This window comes from Psittacula echo, assembly GCF_963264785.1.
Source record: "Psittacula echo genome assembly, chromosome: 2".
Lineage (NCBI taxonomy): Eukaryota > Metazoa > Chordata > Aves > Psittaciformes > Psittacidae > Psittacula > Psittacula echo.
Window position 1 is genome coordinate 60,816,131 of NC_137737.1, and position 15,423 is coordinate 60,831,553.

The 15,423-nt window shown below is 51.7% G+C and overlaps 1 protein-coding gene across 5 annotated transcripts in view; it reads left to right on the forward strand.

Moving 5' to 3' along the window:
- AGAP3 (ArfGAP with GTPase domain, ankyrin repeat and PH domain 3) overlaps positions 1-15,423 on the forward strand; it is a gene marked incomplete at its 5' end in the record, with an annotated part of 134,417 nt that overhangs the window by 55,503 nt on the left and 63,491 nt on the right. For all 5 annotated transcript variants that reach the window (XM_080639555.1, XM_080639556.1, XM_080639557.1 and 2 more), the window contains 5 exons: positions 392-479; positions 661-746; positions 981-1,122; positions 3,046-3,180; positions 8,702-8,829. In XM_080639555.1, the coding sequence (XP_080495681.1) occupies positions 392-479; positions 661-746; positions 981-1,122; positions 3,046-3,180; positions 8,702-8,829 (579 nt within the window). The remainder of the gene's footprint in view (positions 1-391; positions 480-660; positions 747-980; positions 1,123-3,045; positions 3,181-8,701; positions 8,830-15,423) is intronic.

The following is a 15,423-nucleotide window of genomic DNA, read 5'->3' on the forward strand; positions in this document are numbered from 1 at the left end:
CACCAAAATTTAGGATGTGTGGGCTGGGAGAAGAGTTCTTTTCCTTCTAAGTATTGTGGCCTGGGAGGGCATGTGTCTCCCTGAGGAGCAGGAAGGTTGTGGGAAAAGCTAACACGGTGCTGAAAGGGCTGTGGCTGTTTGGGGGGGGACAGCGGTCCTCACCACCCTTCATCTGGGTACCTGTGCCCCAGTCCCTGCTGCTGGCTGCCCCACGGAGACCAGTTAATGCCCCCAGGCCTCTCACTGAGTACTGGGCTGGGTTCCGCCATCCCCAGTGCCCTCTCAGGAGCATCTCTGTTCCCCATCTGTGTGTGCCCAGGCAGTGGTGGTCTTCTGTAGAGGGAGACATGCGGGGCACATGGGCAGTGGGTGACATGTGCCTCTGTTTCAGGGCATCGTGGGGAACCTGTCCAGTGGCAAGTCAGCCCTTGTGCACCGCTACCTGACTGGCACCTACGTGCAGGAGGAGTCTCCAGAGGGTAGGTCTTGTTCTCAGGGTGCCTGGGGAGTGGTCTGGGTCCTCTGCTTTAAAGGTGACCCCAAGTCTCTGCACCTTATTTGCCACCACCACAGGGCTCTGCAGCCTTGCCTGACCTTCATTAGGGATTTCCCCTGCTTGCCCCCACCTCTCACTTGACTGCTGCTTGCTCTCTTCCCAAGGTGGCCGATTTAAGAAGGAGATCGTAGTGGATGGTCAGAGTTACTTGCTGCTGATTCGAGATGAAGGGGGCCCCCCCGAACTCCAGGTAGGAGACCTGTACCTCCTGCAGTCCTTTCCCACCCTGTCCTGGGGAGGGACCTACCCGGCTGCCTCTTGGAACCTGTTTGAGGAGAACATGAGGACTGTGAGACCTGAGGAGGGGCTACCCCTGTAATGACTGTTTACCCTAGGGCCTCCCTGCTATGTCTCAGGGCCTGGGGCTTGTGCTGGGGCTCCAGGACGCTTGTGTGGGCTGTAACAGCTGGTGTGTCTCCCTCAGTTTGCTGCCTGGGTCGATGCTGTGGTGTTTGTCTTCAGCCTGGAGGATGAGATCAGCTTCCAGACAGTCTACAACTACTACCTGCGGCTCTGCAGCTACCGGAACACAGCGGAGGTGCCGATGGTGCTGGTGGGCACGCAGGGTGAGAGTGGGGCAGTCGGGCTCTCTTCTTCCTCCATCCATCCTCCCCACCCTGATCAGGAGCGCTGGTGATGTGTCCTTATGGGCAGGAGAGCACAGGGCACTGGCCCTGCAAGTGACCAGGGAATCCCAGTCTCTATAGTTATATGTGGGATGGGGTGATGCTGTGGTCCATAGTCTAGGGTCCTGGAGGAGCTGAGCAATTCCTTCTCAGACCATCTCACTTTCCTGCAGAGAGCTGCCTTCACAGAGCCACTTTCATCTTTGAAAGAAAGGGTCTGGGTGTGAGAGGGTTTTCTGCTGGTGCATTGCCCTTCATCCTCTGGGGTGAACTGCAGCAGGCAAGCTTTTAGGGGCAGGGCAGCTTGCTTTCAGCACCCTGAGAGGAGGCCAGAGCTGTGAAGCACTGTCTCCCCTGAGGACACATGTGGATGTGGGGAAGAGCAGCAGCAACCCAGAGCTTCTCTGTGATTCCTCTTCCCCACAGAGCTGGGCCTGGAGCGAGCAGGGGCAGAGGCCATAAGGGAACTGTCATGAAACCACAGCTGAGGCTGCCAGGGGGTGTGGGCAGCAGAGGAGGCAGGAGACACAGGGCCTGGAGACCCTCTGGGCACCCCAGGCATGCCTGGACAAGGAGCTTCCAATGGAGAGGGGCTGCTGGGAGAGAGAGCAGCCCTTGAGTGGGATTCCTGCCTGGCACAGCATGCCTTGAAGGCAGCCTCACCTCCAAAAGCCTTGCAGTGGGTGCCCACGAGGCAGGGAGGGGCGGCAACAAGGGCATTGCTTCAGGTGATGAGCTCTGCTCTTCCGAAATGAGCATCATTCCTGCCTGTGAGTGGTAAAGTGCAGGAAGGAGGGAGCCAGGGGCTGCAGACATTGGCTGGATCTAAGGGTGACAGCGGAGAGTGGGAGCATGGACGGAGAATGGGAGTAAAAGATGTCAGGGTCCAGTTCCTGAGCAGTGTGACTCTTTCCTGGGAAAGGAGAAACTGAGCCTGGGAGCGGAGGCAGTGACAGTGGGAGGGGAGTCACAGGGGTGCCTGCTCTGGGCCCCAGAGTAAGAGTAGAAGAAAGTTGTTAAACTCTGGGTTTTTGTAGATTCTGGAGTTAGTTTTAGGACTTCATGGTCTTCATTCAGGACTGGGCTGGGGTTGCTGGCGTACACTGTAGAGGGGCAGGAAAGGGGAAATGTGGCAGAGGGGTTGGTGATCATTGTTGTCCCAGACTTAGAGCCAGCTGAGGTCACAGCCTTGGTACTGTCACACTGAGCAACCCACTGGAGAGTTCGAGGAGGACTTCTTTACAGTGAGAGTCCCAGTACTACTTTGGCTCCTTCTGAGAAAGTTCATTTACAGCCCCTGCTTGTCCCTGGCATGTCTTCAAGGAATTGCATTCCTCTTGGGAAGATAGTTTTTCCAAAGCATGCAAGCACTTAGCCATCTGGGATACAAATTAAGCCTATTTTTAAGTGTTGTCCACCAAGCCCTCATCTGTGAGTTCAGCCTGGCGGACCCGTCTCTCCCAGTTAACTGAGGATGTTTTTTCCCTCTTGACTCTTTAATATGTAGGGCAAGGCCATGAGACCTAAACCAACTGAAACTGGCCAATCCAATTTACTCCGCAGCTGAGGCTGCCTTGCCTTGGCAGCCACACCTCCCCCTGGTTTTGCCCTCTGTCTTCAGTGACATTGGTGGCTGGATGATGAGGAGAGTTGAATAAGGTTCATTAAAACACTGGTTCGTTTAAAAAGGTTCATTTAACAATTCCATTTTTCTGCAAACATGGGACTTTGTTACCTAAGGCATTAATCAGAGAGTGGGTATCTCTGTGTGCAGAGGGAGGGAGACCAGGAGCGTGCCCTGAACCTGTGGAGGGATGGGATGCTGGTGCTTGCTCTTTAACTTCCTCTCCCTTTGTTTTCCAGATGCCATCAGCGCCACAAACCCCCGCGTCATTGACGATTCTCGGGCACGGAAGCTTTCCAATGATTTGAAGCGCTGCACATACTACGAGACCTGTGCCACCTACGGACTGAATGTGGAGAGAGTCTTCCAGGATGGTAACTGCAGCCTGGAGGGTGGCCAGGCGAGACGGGGCACCAGTGCTGTCCTACAGAGGGGGCTTTACACCACCTAGATCACCAGCTCTCCGTTAGAACAGCCATGAGGCCAAGGGAGTTAGGCACACATATGTGTGCAGTGCTGTTGCTTTACAGCGCAGACCTGCTCCAAGGAGTGGGATATACTGTGTGCGTGGAAGGATTCCTCTGTGTGTAGCACATAGGTGAACTGCACATGGATGTACGTGGGGACCGCAGTGCAGGGCCCAGCAGTGCCTTTCTTTCAGGGCCTGCCCTCTGGGTAGCCGCTTGGTCTGGAGAGCAGGGAGGCTGCAGGGGATGGTTGCACCCTCACAGTGGGCCTGTGCAGCACAGCTGTCTGTATGAGCCTGCAGAGGAATTGTTAGGCTTCAGAGAGGGGGGTTCAATTGCCTTTTGTGGAGGAGAGAAGGAAGCACAGCAGAACCGTTGGGTGCTAGAGGTAAGGGAGCAGCAACTGAATGGCAAGATGGGGCAGCTGTTCTCATGGGAACAGCGTGTGGGAGAGCATTTCTGCTTAGACTTGGAGAGCAGTCTGCATAACAGTGATGCTGTAGGTTGGAAAGGAAACCTACACCATGTCCTGGGAGTTTGCAGTTGCTTACATAAACCAGGGCTCTGCCCTGTAATGGGACTGCATATTTCCCTGTCGCCTTTCTCTGCCTTGTCTTAGGGAGTGCAGCAGGGAAACTGTTTGGTGCATGAGGGAGGGTGTGTGCAGAGCTGAGCGGCTGGGCAGGACAGAGCTGCTTTTGGAAAGGAGGAGAGCTGTGCTGGTAGTGTTTTTAAGTGGAACAGGCACATGGAAGAAGGTTTGGAAATCACAGTGCAGTAGGACCGCCTGAAGGCTAAAGTCAAGCTTTGTTCATTGGAGCACAGCTAGACAGGCTGAGGGCAAGACACAGGACTGAGCCTGCTGTTGGTTTTTCAGTGCTGCTTCCTTCCTCTGAGCTGGAGCTAGTGATCCTCCTTCCCCTGTGTAAGTCTGTGACCTGCCAGTAATCGCCTGTAGCGGGGTGAGGATCATAGTTGCAGCACAGCTTCTCTTATGCAGAAGCATGCAGGGATGTTCTCTTTTCCTGCTGCTTGTCCACCTCTGAGACTGTCTGAGAAGTCAGCCCAGAAAATGACCTTTCAAACTGTTCCACCTTTCAGGCCAGGAACCCTTCAGAATCCAGCAGCCTCTGTGTAGGGCAACTGTTGTGCAGGTTGCTTCTGAGTCACCCCTTCTTCCTCCTCTTCATGAGTAGTGGAGAATTGGTGGCAAGGAACAACTGGGAATAGTGAAAACTGTGGCAGACCTGGAAGGGGAGGATCTGCTAAACTAGCTCAGAGATTTGCAGAGCAAGTCTGGAGAGAGAAGCAGCAGGTGGGCTGTGTGCAGAGCTGTCCCTGGCTTCTGGAAAGCATTTGGCACTGTGTGCCGCCAAATTTATTCAGCTTATTCCTTCATGTTGGTTCTGTGTGTCCCTTCTCTGAAGGACAATACAGTGAAGAACAGCAGCTGGTGGGTTTGGGAAGGGGCTGGGGAAGGCACTACAGGATTAGGAGCTGCTGTTTGCTAGGCTGCTTCACATCCTTTTTAATGTCAAGACAGCATGGATCGTGCTCTGGGGTTGTTTTTTGTCTTTGTTGACCCTGGGAGCAGATAACACAACTTGAAGTAGTGTGATGTGTGAGTTGAAGACTCTCATGTGAGACTGGGCACAGCTTGCAGTGCTAGCACTGCTTAGCAAGCTTTTTGGGAGAGCTTGAGCTGCTGCTTGGAGGCTCAGGAGTGAGCAAGGTGCTGTGCTTCATCTTTTGTCTGGGCTTACTCACAGGCTGTATGTGTGGTCAGGAAGGAGGCAAGGGAGCAGGTTTGTCCATGTGAGGAGCAGTGAGGTTGAGGAAGTCCAGAAGACTGCGAAGAGTGGGTTGGTTCTTTTGAGTACATTCAAACAAAATTGAGAGAACATTCAAACAAAACTGATGTCAGTCTGGGCAAATGCTGATGCTGTATGGAACAGGGAGCATGGGCTGCCCTGCTGGGAGGGCTGGCACTGACCCTGGGCCTGAAAGCAGGGGAGCACTGAGTGCAAGTCCACATGGATTCTTGCCTTCATACAGGGCAGCAAGAGGAGCATTGAGGAATGTTCTTGAACTCAGGTCTGAGCACTTGAAAAGGACACAGAGAAACTGAGAAAATTAAAAAAATAGCTATAAATATTAATCAAGGCTGGAGAAAATACCTGATAATGATTCACTAAGAGAGCTTATCCAGTCAGTAAATCAAAAAGAAGATTGAGAGGTGACTTGATTACAGTGTAAGAATGACTACATACCTACATGGAGTGAAAATCTCAGATATTGAGACTCTGCAGGCTCACAGAGAGATCATGCTAGAAGCCAAAGCCTGTTGAATTCAAATGTTAAAGAATCTTTACTTTTTCTCTTAGTAGCCCTCTTTTCATTAGCTGTTGGAAAACATGCGTAGGGAAGTGCTGTATGTTGTATCTCGTACTTTCTCCAGATCCAGACCATGTCCCTTACTGGAGGAGACTCTCACCCAGATGAGTGATGCAGTATAGGTTGGGTGAAGTTCAATGCCTGGCAGCTTACAGAGATCAGCCTTTGTTTCAGCTGGAGATATCCTTCTGGCCTTCGAGTCTGTGCATGCAGGAGCTGTCTGTGTTACTGCAGTTCCCTGTGCCATGCCACATTTCCTTCAGTGGGCTGCCTCTATGTGTCATGATGGTACCTGTGCCCTGGCTGAATGTGTTGCCTGGAGCAATGGAGAAAGCAGTGTGATAATTGGGAGGAGAGGGACTCGCCATCTCGTAGGAGATCTGGAGTGAATCACAGGTACTCAGTGCTCTTACCTGCGTGCTCAACTGCAGCACCGCACAGAGACTCCTGAGCAAAGCTGTGGCAGGGAAGGAGCCAGGCAGGAGGAGCCGAGGAGAGCTGGGCCTGACAGGATGGCCCCAGACATCACCAGCATCTGAAAACTATTGAGGGACTTCCAGGATCCAGTTTCAGATGAGGCTGAATTGACAGGATGAGACATTTTTGGAGTGTTCAAGAGGCTTTTCCCAGTGAGCACTGGTGAGTCCTGGTGCATCTGTTTTGGTATCTGGAGTACTGGCAGTCATGGGTTGTGTGAGGAGCTTGCTCCGCATGCAGTCCTGTTACCAGGCAGACCTCATCTTTATATGGTTTCTCCAACACAGCTACTCAGCGAAATCATGGGAGACCTGCCCCATGTAGGCAGGGGAAGATGTTGACTTTCCACAGCAGAAACAGGAAGACTTCTCAAAGTGGTGGTCTTTGCTTTCATTGCAAAGGTTTGCTTGCTTGTCCATGCTGTGCAGAGTGTATGCTGCACCTCTGTTGCCACCCAGCACTCCCAAGTCCTTCTCCTCATGGCTGCTCTCAATCCAGTCTCTCCCAGCCTGTATATGTGGTTGGGATTGCTCTTACCCAGGTGTAGGACCTTGCACTTGGCCTTGTTGAACTTTATGATGGTGGCAGTGTCCCACTTCTCCAGCTTGTCCAGGTCTCTGTGGATGACATCCCTTCCCTCCAGCTTGTCAACCGCACCACACAGAGATAGTGAAAAGCAAGTGATCCCAGAGACTGGCTTAAGGGATGACAGAAATTATCCTTGAAAAAGTCTGGCTGATATTCAGGATGTAGAAGAACCTCTGCCTAGCAAGCAGAAATGTGAAGGCTGCCTCAAGATACCTAAGTTAAGGGTTGGTGAGATTTTATCACCACCAGTGTGGCCTTGCTGGCCTTGTGATCAGTACCACTGCTAATGGTACAGGATGAGCAACAAGGCAGAGCCTCTGCCAGGCTCTTTGCCTGGGACAGCAGTTGCTGAGGAGTTTGTCTGAATCTTTTCTGGCCCCTGAGGTGCCTGAGCTTGCAATGGGCTTGGCCAGTGTTCAAAGGAGAGATGGTTCACACAGTGAACACTGCGTGAAGCTGGCCAGGGGGAGGAGAGCAGGAAAACCCAGCAAGTTAATTCAGTCTGTTTGGTGGGTCTAGGAGGAGTTCCTGCTGTTTATGGGATTAATGTTTAGCTTGGGGGTCTGAACAGGCTCCCAGCTTTATCAGATGAGCAGTGGTCAACAGGCGTTCACTGGTCTCTGTATGGAACATGGCACTGCAGCTGTGAGGTATCAGGATTTGCAGTTGCTGTTAGCATTTGGGTTTGGTCACACCGTGTATGTGGTGCAACATCTATCTGGAAAGGGAATGTGGCAGCTTCCTTATTGCAAGAGTGCACAATATGAGGCGTGCTGGGTTGGACATGTGATGTTCCCAGTGCCTTCAGTGGTGTTTGTCAGTGTGCAGGAGAAAATGAGAATGGCCATGTGTTCTCCTGAATTCCCCAACAGCATGTTTGCTGTCATGCTCTTTGACAATGCTCAAGATGTTTTATTTCCAGAGAAGGTAGGAAATTGGGATGGCTGAAATGGTTGTTGGCATCAGGCAGTGAGGTCACAGCAAGTGAGAGGGTTGTTCTTCACATTAGTTTTCTGAATGTGTAGAGACTGTGAGGGTCACAAGGGCCCAGACTAATGGAGATGGCATTGCCCAGGCTATTCAGTTCCATAACTGACTCCTGTAGCTGCTGTGAGGAGTGACCGAGAAGTGACTCTGGCTGCCCAGGGATTCTTCTGCAGCAGCCCAGGGCTCTGGGTGGCTCCTTGGTGTCCACATGAAGTCACTGCTCTGTGTGAGATCCAAGAGAGCCAGTGGCCTTTGAGGAGGGCCACGAGGATGATCAGGGGACTGGAGCATCTCCCGTATGGAGACAGGCTGAGAAAGTTGGGGCTGTTCAGCCTGGAGAAGAGAAGGCTGCGTGGAAACCTCATAGCAGCCTTCCAGTATCTGAAGGGGGCCTACAAGGATGCTGGGGAGGGACTCTTCATCAGGGACTGTAGTGACAGGACAAGGGGTTAACGGGTTAAAACTTAAACAGGGGAAGTTTAGATTGGATATAAGGAAGAAATTCTTTACTGAGAGGGTGGTGAGGCACTGGAATGGGTTGCCCAGGGAAGCTGTGAATGCTCCATCCTTGGCGGTGTTCAAGGCCAGGTTGGGCAGAGCCTTGGGTGACATGGTTTAGTGTGGGGTGTCCCTGCCCATGGCAGGGGGGTTGGAACTAGATGATCTTAAGGTCCTTTCCAACCCTAACTATTCTATGATTCTATGACTCAGCATGGGCAGCCTGCCCCGCTGCCTGCTGGAACAGCCACAGGCAAACACTACCCCTTGCAGCTGGGTTGTGTGACAGTGGCAGGCAATGGGGATTGCGAGGTTGAGTGTTCTGCAGAAATCCTCCCTGTCAACACAGGGTGGTGCAGTTTGAGCCCCAGTTGTTGGCCTCAGCCAGAGGAAGGGTTGGGGTCTCACAGACGCCCCGTAGAAATCTGCAAGTGGAGAAAGTTGCTTTCCATACTCTGACTCTGTCCTTTCTCCCTTCTTCTAGTGGCTCAGAAGGTGGTGGCTCTACGGAAGAAACAGCAGCTTTCCATTGGCCCCTGCAAGTCCCTGCCCAATTCACCCAGCCATTCGTCTGTCTCTGCAGCCTCCATTCCTTCTGTTCACATCAACCAGGTGGGAAATGGGAACGGGAAAAGCCAGGGAGCCCACGTGCTTCTCCATCCCCTCCTCAGTTCACTTTAAAACACAGCACATTTAGCCTTAGGCTCACACTACAGCCCTGGAGTAGCTTTTGGGAAGAGCAAAGTGCTTGTCACCCTGGCCTGTCAGTCCGTAGCCCACAATGGCTTGATTCTTGCCCTGAGGTCAAGCTTTGTGTCTAAACTATTGGGTCTGGCTCATGGTCTCCAACAGTTGTGGGGTGCTTGTACAGCCACCCCCAGTGGAGTGGTGAGTGGTCTGCAGGGAAGCTCCTGGGCAGAGCAAGTCTGTGAATGGGGCCTCAGTCTGGCTGCTGTGGCCAGGCAGGCCAGCCTGGATGGACACAGCTGCCCACAGTCCTGCTCTTCCTGGCAGTTTGGAAGCTGATTGTCTTCCATGCATAGAGAGGTGGGCTTCGTAACAGATGTATTTGTGCAGGCAAATTCAGTGGTGAATTGAAGGATTAATACAGAGAGGTTCACCTCCTCTTCTGCCAAAGGAAGGGCTCTGTGCTGTGCTTTCTGATCAGAACTTGCTTGTGTCCATTGAGCTTGGGATACAAGCAGAATATGCTGAGCTGTGTGCAGAACATAGACAGCCATACGTGCCCCGCGGTGTGTCTGGATACAGGTGCTTTCTGAGGGACTCAATAGGAGACATTGAAGGTGAAGACAGAATCCCGGGGAAAGGCGGATTTGAGTGTATCTGGTAACTTGAGGATTTTTATTAGCAGACAAACTACAAACAGTCAGAGACTGGTTGGGAAGGAGAGGCAGCCTGTACGGAAAGGGGAGTGGAGTGGAAATGGCCACAGGCAGTGTTCCTCAAGGAGGAGATGAACACTCATTTAATATTTTCTTCGATGTCCCAAGTATGAGAAAAGGGTCCAGACAAGTATGTACTAACAGCACTTGCAGTGCTGGGCAACATTTGTAGTGAAGCTAAAAATGTGTTCCCTGTGTGCGGGGTGTGGGGATACCAAACTTCCTAGTCGGATTCCAGTTGCTCATGTAAGTATGCAGTGAAACTGGTGGAGGAGCAGCAAAAAGCAAGTGAGAGAGAAAAGAGGCCTTAACGCAACAGGAAGTTAAGCACTTGACTTGTTTAGCTGAGGAAAGTGAAGGCTGAAATAGACCAAACCTGACCTTTAAAATACACAGCTGTAAAAGGAAAGAACTTTTTAAGAAAAGAAGGTGCTAGAAGAAAAGGGGTGGGTTTAAGACTGACCATGGGGAAGTAAAGTTTGGGCATCAGAAGAGATTTCTAACTGCCTGTCATGAGTTGGTTAGAGGCTTTTGCTCAGAAACCTCCCTATTTTCCTTTCCTTCCTGCAGAGCACCTTTCAGCCTGGTTTGCAGACAACGTCTGTGTAGGAGTGAATGCTGGCTCCTTGGCTCTGAAGCAGGGCCCTTACTTTCAGTACCTTGCTGTGCTCCTGGGGCTGTGCTGGAGGGACGTAGGTAGTTCTGGTGAGAAAGCAGGGCTGTTAAAGGGAGGTAATGCAGCATGCAGCTAACAGGAAATTGCAGCTAACTGTAAGGCCTTTCTAAGCAAGAAATGTTTATTGATTGCCTGGGTTGTAGCAGTGCCAACAGTATCTTTCAGGAGCTTCCTCCCTCCCTACACATGCTTTGTGCCTGTCTAAAGCTGTATCCCTCCCGCATAGCAAACTGGCATGCCACAGTGAGGGTCAAAGTTGACTTCTGTTCCCTGGGTCTTCTGTGGCTTAACTACAAACCCTCTCGTTTCCCAGTAACTGCTGCAGTAATCTTTGCTGTGGTTTACGCATCTCTCTTCCATTACAAAAGCACTTCTGAAAATAGAGTATGAAGTAATGGAACTGATGAGTGAGTGTAAAATGCTGTGAAGTATTTCCCCCTTCTTGCTTGGGCTAAGGAATGAGGTTCTTGAGTTACTTCCCACTGTCCTCAGAGAAAATCCAGCTGGCTTGGGGAACACGCATTCACTGATTGCTGGTGTTTCTAACATGGACTGGGCAGAGCAGCCCACACACTCTTGTGCATATGGGCTTGCTGCCCATGTAGAGGGGGACACATCCAACAGTGAGGCAGTGACCCAGTGATCAGGAATGCAAAAGAGCCTGGAGTTGCTGCTCAGGAGTGCGCTGTGATAGTGGGGACACCCCAAAGGGTATGGTCTCCAGCACTGGCTGGAGCAGCTGTCCCTAACACAGTGGAGTGGTGGGTGCAGGCAGCTCCAGAGTTCTGCTGGGCACTGCTCTTCAGGTCTGGGCTGCAGAAGTGCCAGAGCTTCTTCTGAGGATGGGTAATGGTGGTCCTCTGATCCTGGCACTGAGATTCCCACTGGTGAGCTCTGGGAAGAGATGGACAGGCTGCAGTGTCAGGAAGGAGGAATGGGAGGGTGGCAAGGTCTTTACAGAGTAGTGCTGTGTTCTGTGTTTTTCTACCTGAGGGTATGGGGCTCTTGCTGAGGTTTCTTACTTGCCTTCACAAGTAAGGGAGCAGGAACTGGCATAGAGAAGGATCTCAAGGAAAGGTTTAACATGGAGATGAAATGGAAAGAAGCCAAACAAAGAATAGAATTAGGAGCTTTTGTTTGCCTTGGACTGTGGCTAGGTGTTGGTGTTGTGTGCAAGATACACACACTGAGACAGAAGGATCTCTTTCTTCTCAGTACCGCTAGTAGGAACAGTGGGACTGGCATTTGCATCGTGAGTACTTGGCCAGGAGAAGCCTTTGGGAGCCTGTGCACTGCTCTCTCTGTGCAGGGCCTGACTGTGGGTGTTGAGAGGTGCTGCCTGCAGCTGCTGGCCATGCGTGGTGGCAGCATGCTCTGTCTCTTCCAAGCAGTTATGACATCTTGGGCAGCGTTTTCGTTCCCCTTAGCAGGCTGCCTTTCTGCTGTTAGCAGCAGCTTTTCCTCACCCCCTGGATCATCGTTCTTCCCTTCTGCTGGTAGCTATGACTGAGGTCTGCTTCCCTTCATAGCTTTGTGCCTGAAGAAATGGTGGTGCTGTCTAAGATGAGAAGGATAGTCTGCTTGCTGCCTGGTCCCCTGGCCCGTGCAGCAGGGCCAGCTCTGTCTCCTGGAGCTGGCAGTGAAGAAGGTACTTGTGTTCTGGAAATGGAAACAAGTAGTCCCTGCAAAGGATTGCTTACAGCAGGCAGGAGCTGGGAACCAGTGCTGCCTCTTGTCCTAGACCTGGGGACATCTTTCCTGGAAGTAGTTTGATGCTAGTACTTGAGTTGAAATAACTTTCTTGGAAATGGCCATTCCTGACAGTCTGGCCAGTCCATGGCAATTACTGGAAGAGGAGAGACCCCAAAGGACCCTGGTGATGCTGTCACCCATCTATCCAGAGGACTTTCTTCTCCTGGTGTGAGGTCGTGGCTGGTTTCCAAACCATTGCATCAGGTTCCCAGACTGATAGGGGTCTGGAATAGTGGTGTTGTGTGAGGTGTTTTGATGTCCTTGCTCAGTGGATGGTCCTCCTTATTAACAGTTCTTGAACAAGCCAAAGGCCCTGATTTCATTTCTGTCTTTTGGAGTTTTGGGGTTATTCTGCAGCCTGCTGCCTCAAAGGAAGAAGGTGCCTTCTTCCATTAAAGTGAAAGGGAAGGGAGCTGTAATAGCAGGTCAGCTGTGGTCAGGGTTTTCCACCAGCACTCACCATATGTACCAGACATGCTCATCAGGTGCGTGACTCTGGGTACCATGTTCAGCATCTACCTGGTCCTCTGGCATGGCAGGAGCCAGGGCCAGCCCCAGTAGTCCTGCATGCTCCCTGGGGACACCAGTGGGCCTTCCCAGCAGCATGTGGGGTATGGATCTTCACCCTTTAGAACAGACACCACAGATGCCCCAGGACCCCGCAGCCCCAGAGAGAAAGCTCTTGCTTACCTGCTGGTTCAGGCTCTCCTCTCCTGCATCCTGCCATCACCCATCACTGGATGAACAGGTTAGATGGGTTTGGGATCCCCGTTCCTTGGCTTAGCCTTGACTTCCACCCTTCTCCCTTCTGGCAGCTACCTGTCTCATGCCCACAGGGTGTGGGTGGGAGTTTCTCGGGCCAGTGGATGCTTGCAGTACTTGGAGAGTTTTCCCACCTGATTAACTGTTGCTACCCCTTTCTCCGTCTTTCTTCAGGGACTCTGAGATGCCTTTAGGAGTACCCCAGGCTGTGGGATGAGTCACCGCTGCTTGTTTGCTGTGGGGTGGAAGTTTGTCTTTCTGCCAGGGAACTCATTCCCAGCAGGTGGCAGAAGGTGACAACAGGCACCCCCACCAAGCCTTGCAGGCTGGTGGAGTGAACTGTGTAGCCACTGGGCCTTGGGGAGGTGCTGCCTGGGCACAGCTGCCCTCCTGGCACGAGTGGCCCGGTGTCACGGCTTCACTGATGACCTCAGGCTGCGATCCTGCACGGGCTCTTTGTGACACCGGGAAGTGCGTTTAGGGAGACCTCAGTAGGAGAGCAGATGAAAGAGGTGGAAAATTAAAGTTTGCAAGTAAAATAGAACACAAACTGCAGCTCATCTGTGCTGGGTAATGAGTGTGTCCCGGCCTGCTGCAGCATGTTTCATCAGGGTTCAGTCAGCATGTGTGTCTTGGGAGCTGAAGCAATGGACATTTGTATTTCCTTGTGGAAGCCCATGTCCTGCTGCCTGCTCAGCTCGTGATCCCTCCATTTCATGGTCTCTACACTCCTGGCTTCTTCCCTGTCCCTGTGCAGGTGCTGAGTCAGTGGCTGCTGTTCTGTTCTGTTTGCCACCTTCTGTTCAGAGCCCTTCCCAAATGTGACTCCTTGTTCTGCTCCTTGTTCTGCTTTTATGCCAAGAGTTACTACATCTTAACTTCAGCTGAGTTCTTCCCTCCTCAGGCACCTTTTGGCACTTCTTTGAAGTTCACAATACTCACCCATTACATGCTAATGGGAAGGATTTGTCCTGCATGTGTTTTACTAAGTTTTCAGTTTCTGCTATGTTCTTAGATTCCAGTAGCGACTGCAGGTGGCTGTTCAGGTGGATTGGCAAAGTAGCTGCCAGGAGCAAAAATAAGGTCTTTGCCCAGACATGCCATCTTATCAGGGTTCTCCCACATCCCTGTGGTTTGTTCTGGATCCCTGCTGAGGTCCGGGAGCAGCCTGCTTGAACTGAAAGGTGTGGTGGTTCAGGGTATGCTGCTGCTGGCCTTCGGGCGAATTTCTCCTCTGCCCTGAACTCATGGGATGGTACCAGCCCTCACGCTTGCCTTTAGTGCAAGACATCCTTCAGCCCCAGTACTTGTCCTGAGGTTTGGGTGTCTGTGGGACACGAGCAGGCTTAAATGCTTGTGTCCTTTGTTGTTCGAGACAGGCAGTAGGCTTGACTTATCTTCAACACTAGCAAACTTACAGGCTAAAGAAAATGACTCTGACCAGGCAAAAATTGCGAACAAGACTACAGGGAGTATGCAAAATGTAAACCACAATTTAGCAAGATTTCTTCCTGGGAGGTTTAGCATCCATCAGCTAACATCCATGGGGTTTGTCCCAGCTGCTGTGGCAGGAGACTGAACTCTACAGCCTCTTTGGAACTGAATCCTTCCCACAGTCATAGCTTTGTAACTGTGCTGACCAGGATACTGAAATATGCAGAGCTTAGCCAGGAGACTGCCTTAGAATGGTTTCTGAACTTCTGGCAGCCTTGCCTGGCTCATCTTTTTGGGTAGCAGGTTCTCTGTGCCATCTCTGTGGCATTGGCCATCTCTTCCCTCATGCTTTGAAATCTTTTTCTGACATGGTTCACACATTGTGCATCAATTAAATACTGACTGTACATGAGTTGTTATGCCTGATCCTAAACTTGAGCTGTCTCAGCAATTTCTCTTCGACTTGGTAGCCTTAACTTTCTGCATGTGGTCCTTCATCGCAGTGTTTGCAGAACACTTCTTCACTCAGTATTGAATCTATGGTTTGCAGGAGCTCTCTCTGTTAAAAGTTCAGAAGTCACTGGCAGGGTGGCACATTGCTTCCTCATGTCCCTGGTGGTCCCTTCTTCCCTGGGACATGGCAGCAGAACTCCTTCATTCAACATAGAGTTCATCAGCTGGACAAGCACGTGGAGAAGAAGCCTGGTCACGTTTCCAGATAGAGTACCCTGCTTTTACATGTGGAAAAGTAGAAGCAGACCAGGTTCCCACTCATTCTACATTCAAGGCAGCAGAAGCTTTCCTGTCTCTGGGTAGTCTTGTGGCAGTCTGAGTCCTGTACTGGCAGGGAGGCTTTCTGAAAGCCACTGTGCAGCAATGTGGCCTCTGGCTCCTTGTTTTGAGCCATGTGTGCTGCTGGGCTGGTGGCCCATTGGAGCTCAATGCAATGAGTCCCTTTTGGTATGAGGCTCCCTTTCCTGTTGAGTGGGCAGTAGAGCTGGGCAGACTGCAGAGGATTTGTTGTTTGGTGCTGCCCTGTCTCCAGCTTGGTGTTAAGGTGTTCCAGACCCACCTGGACATGGAGGTCTTCAAAGGCATTTTGTCAGGGTAGCGTGCCTTCCCACGGGCTTCATCCCTGCTGTGGAAGGGTGTTTTGCTCTGGCTTCAGGAAGCACGGTG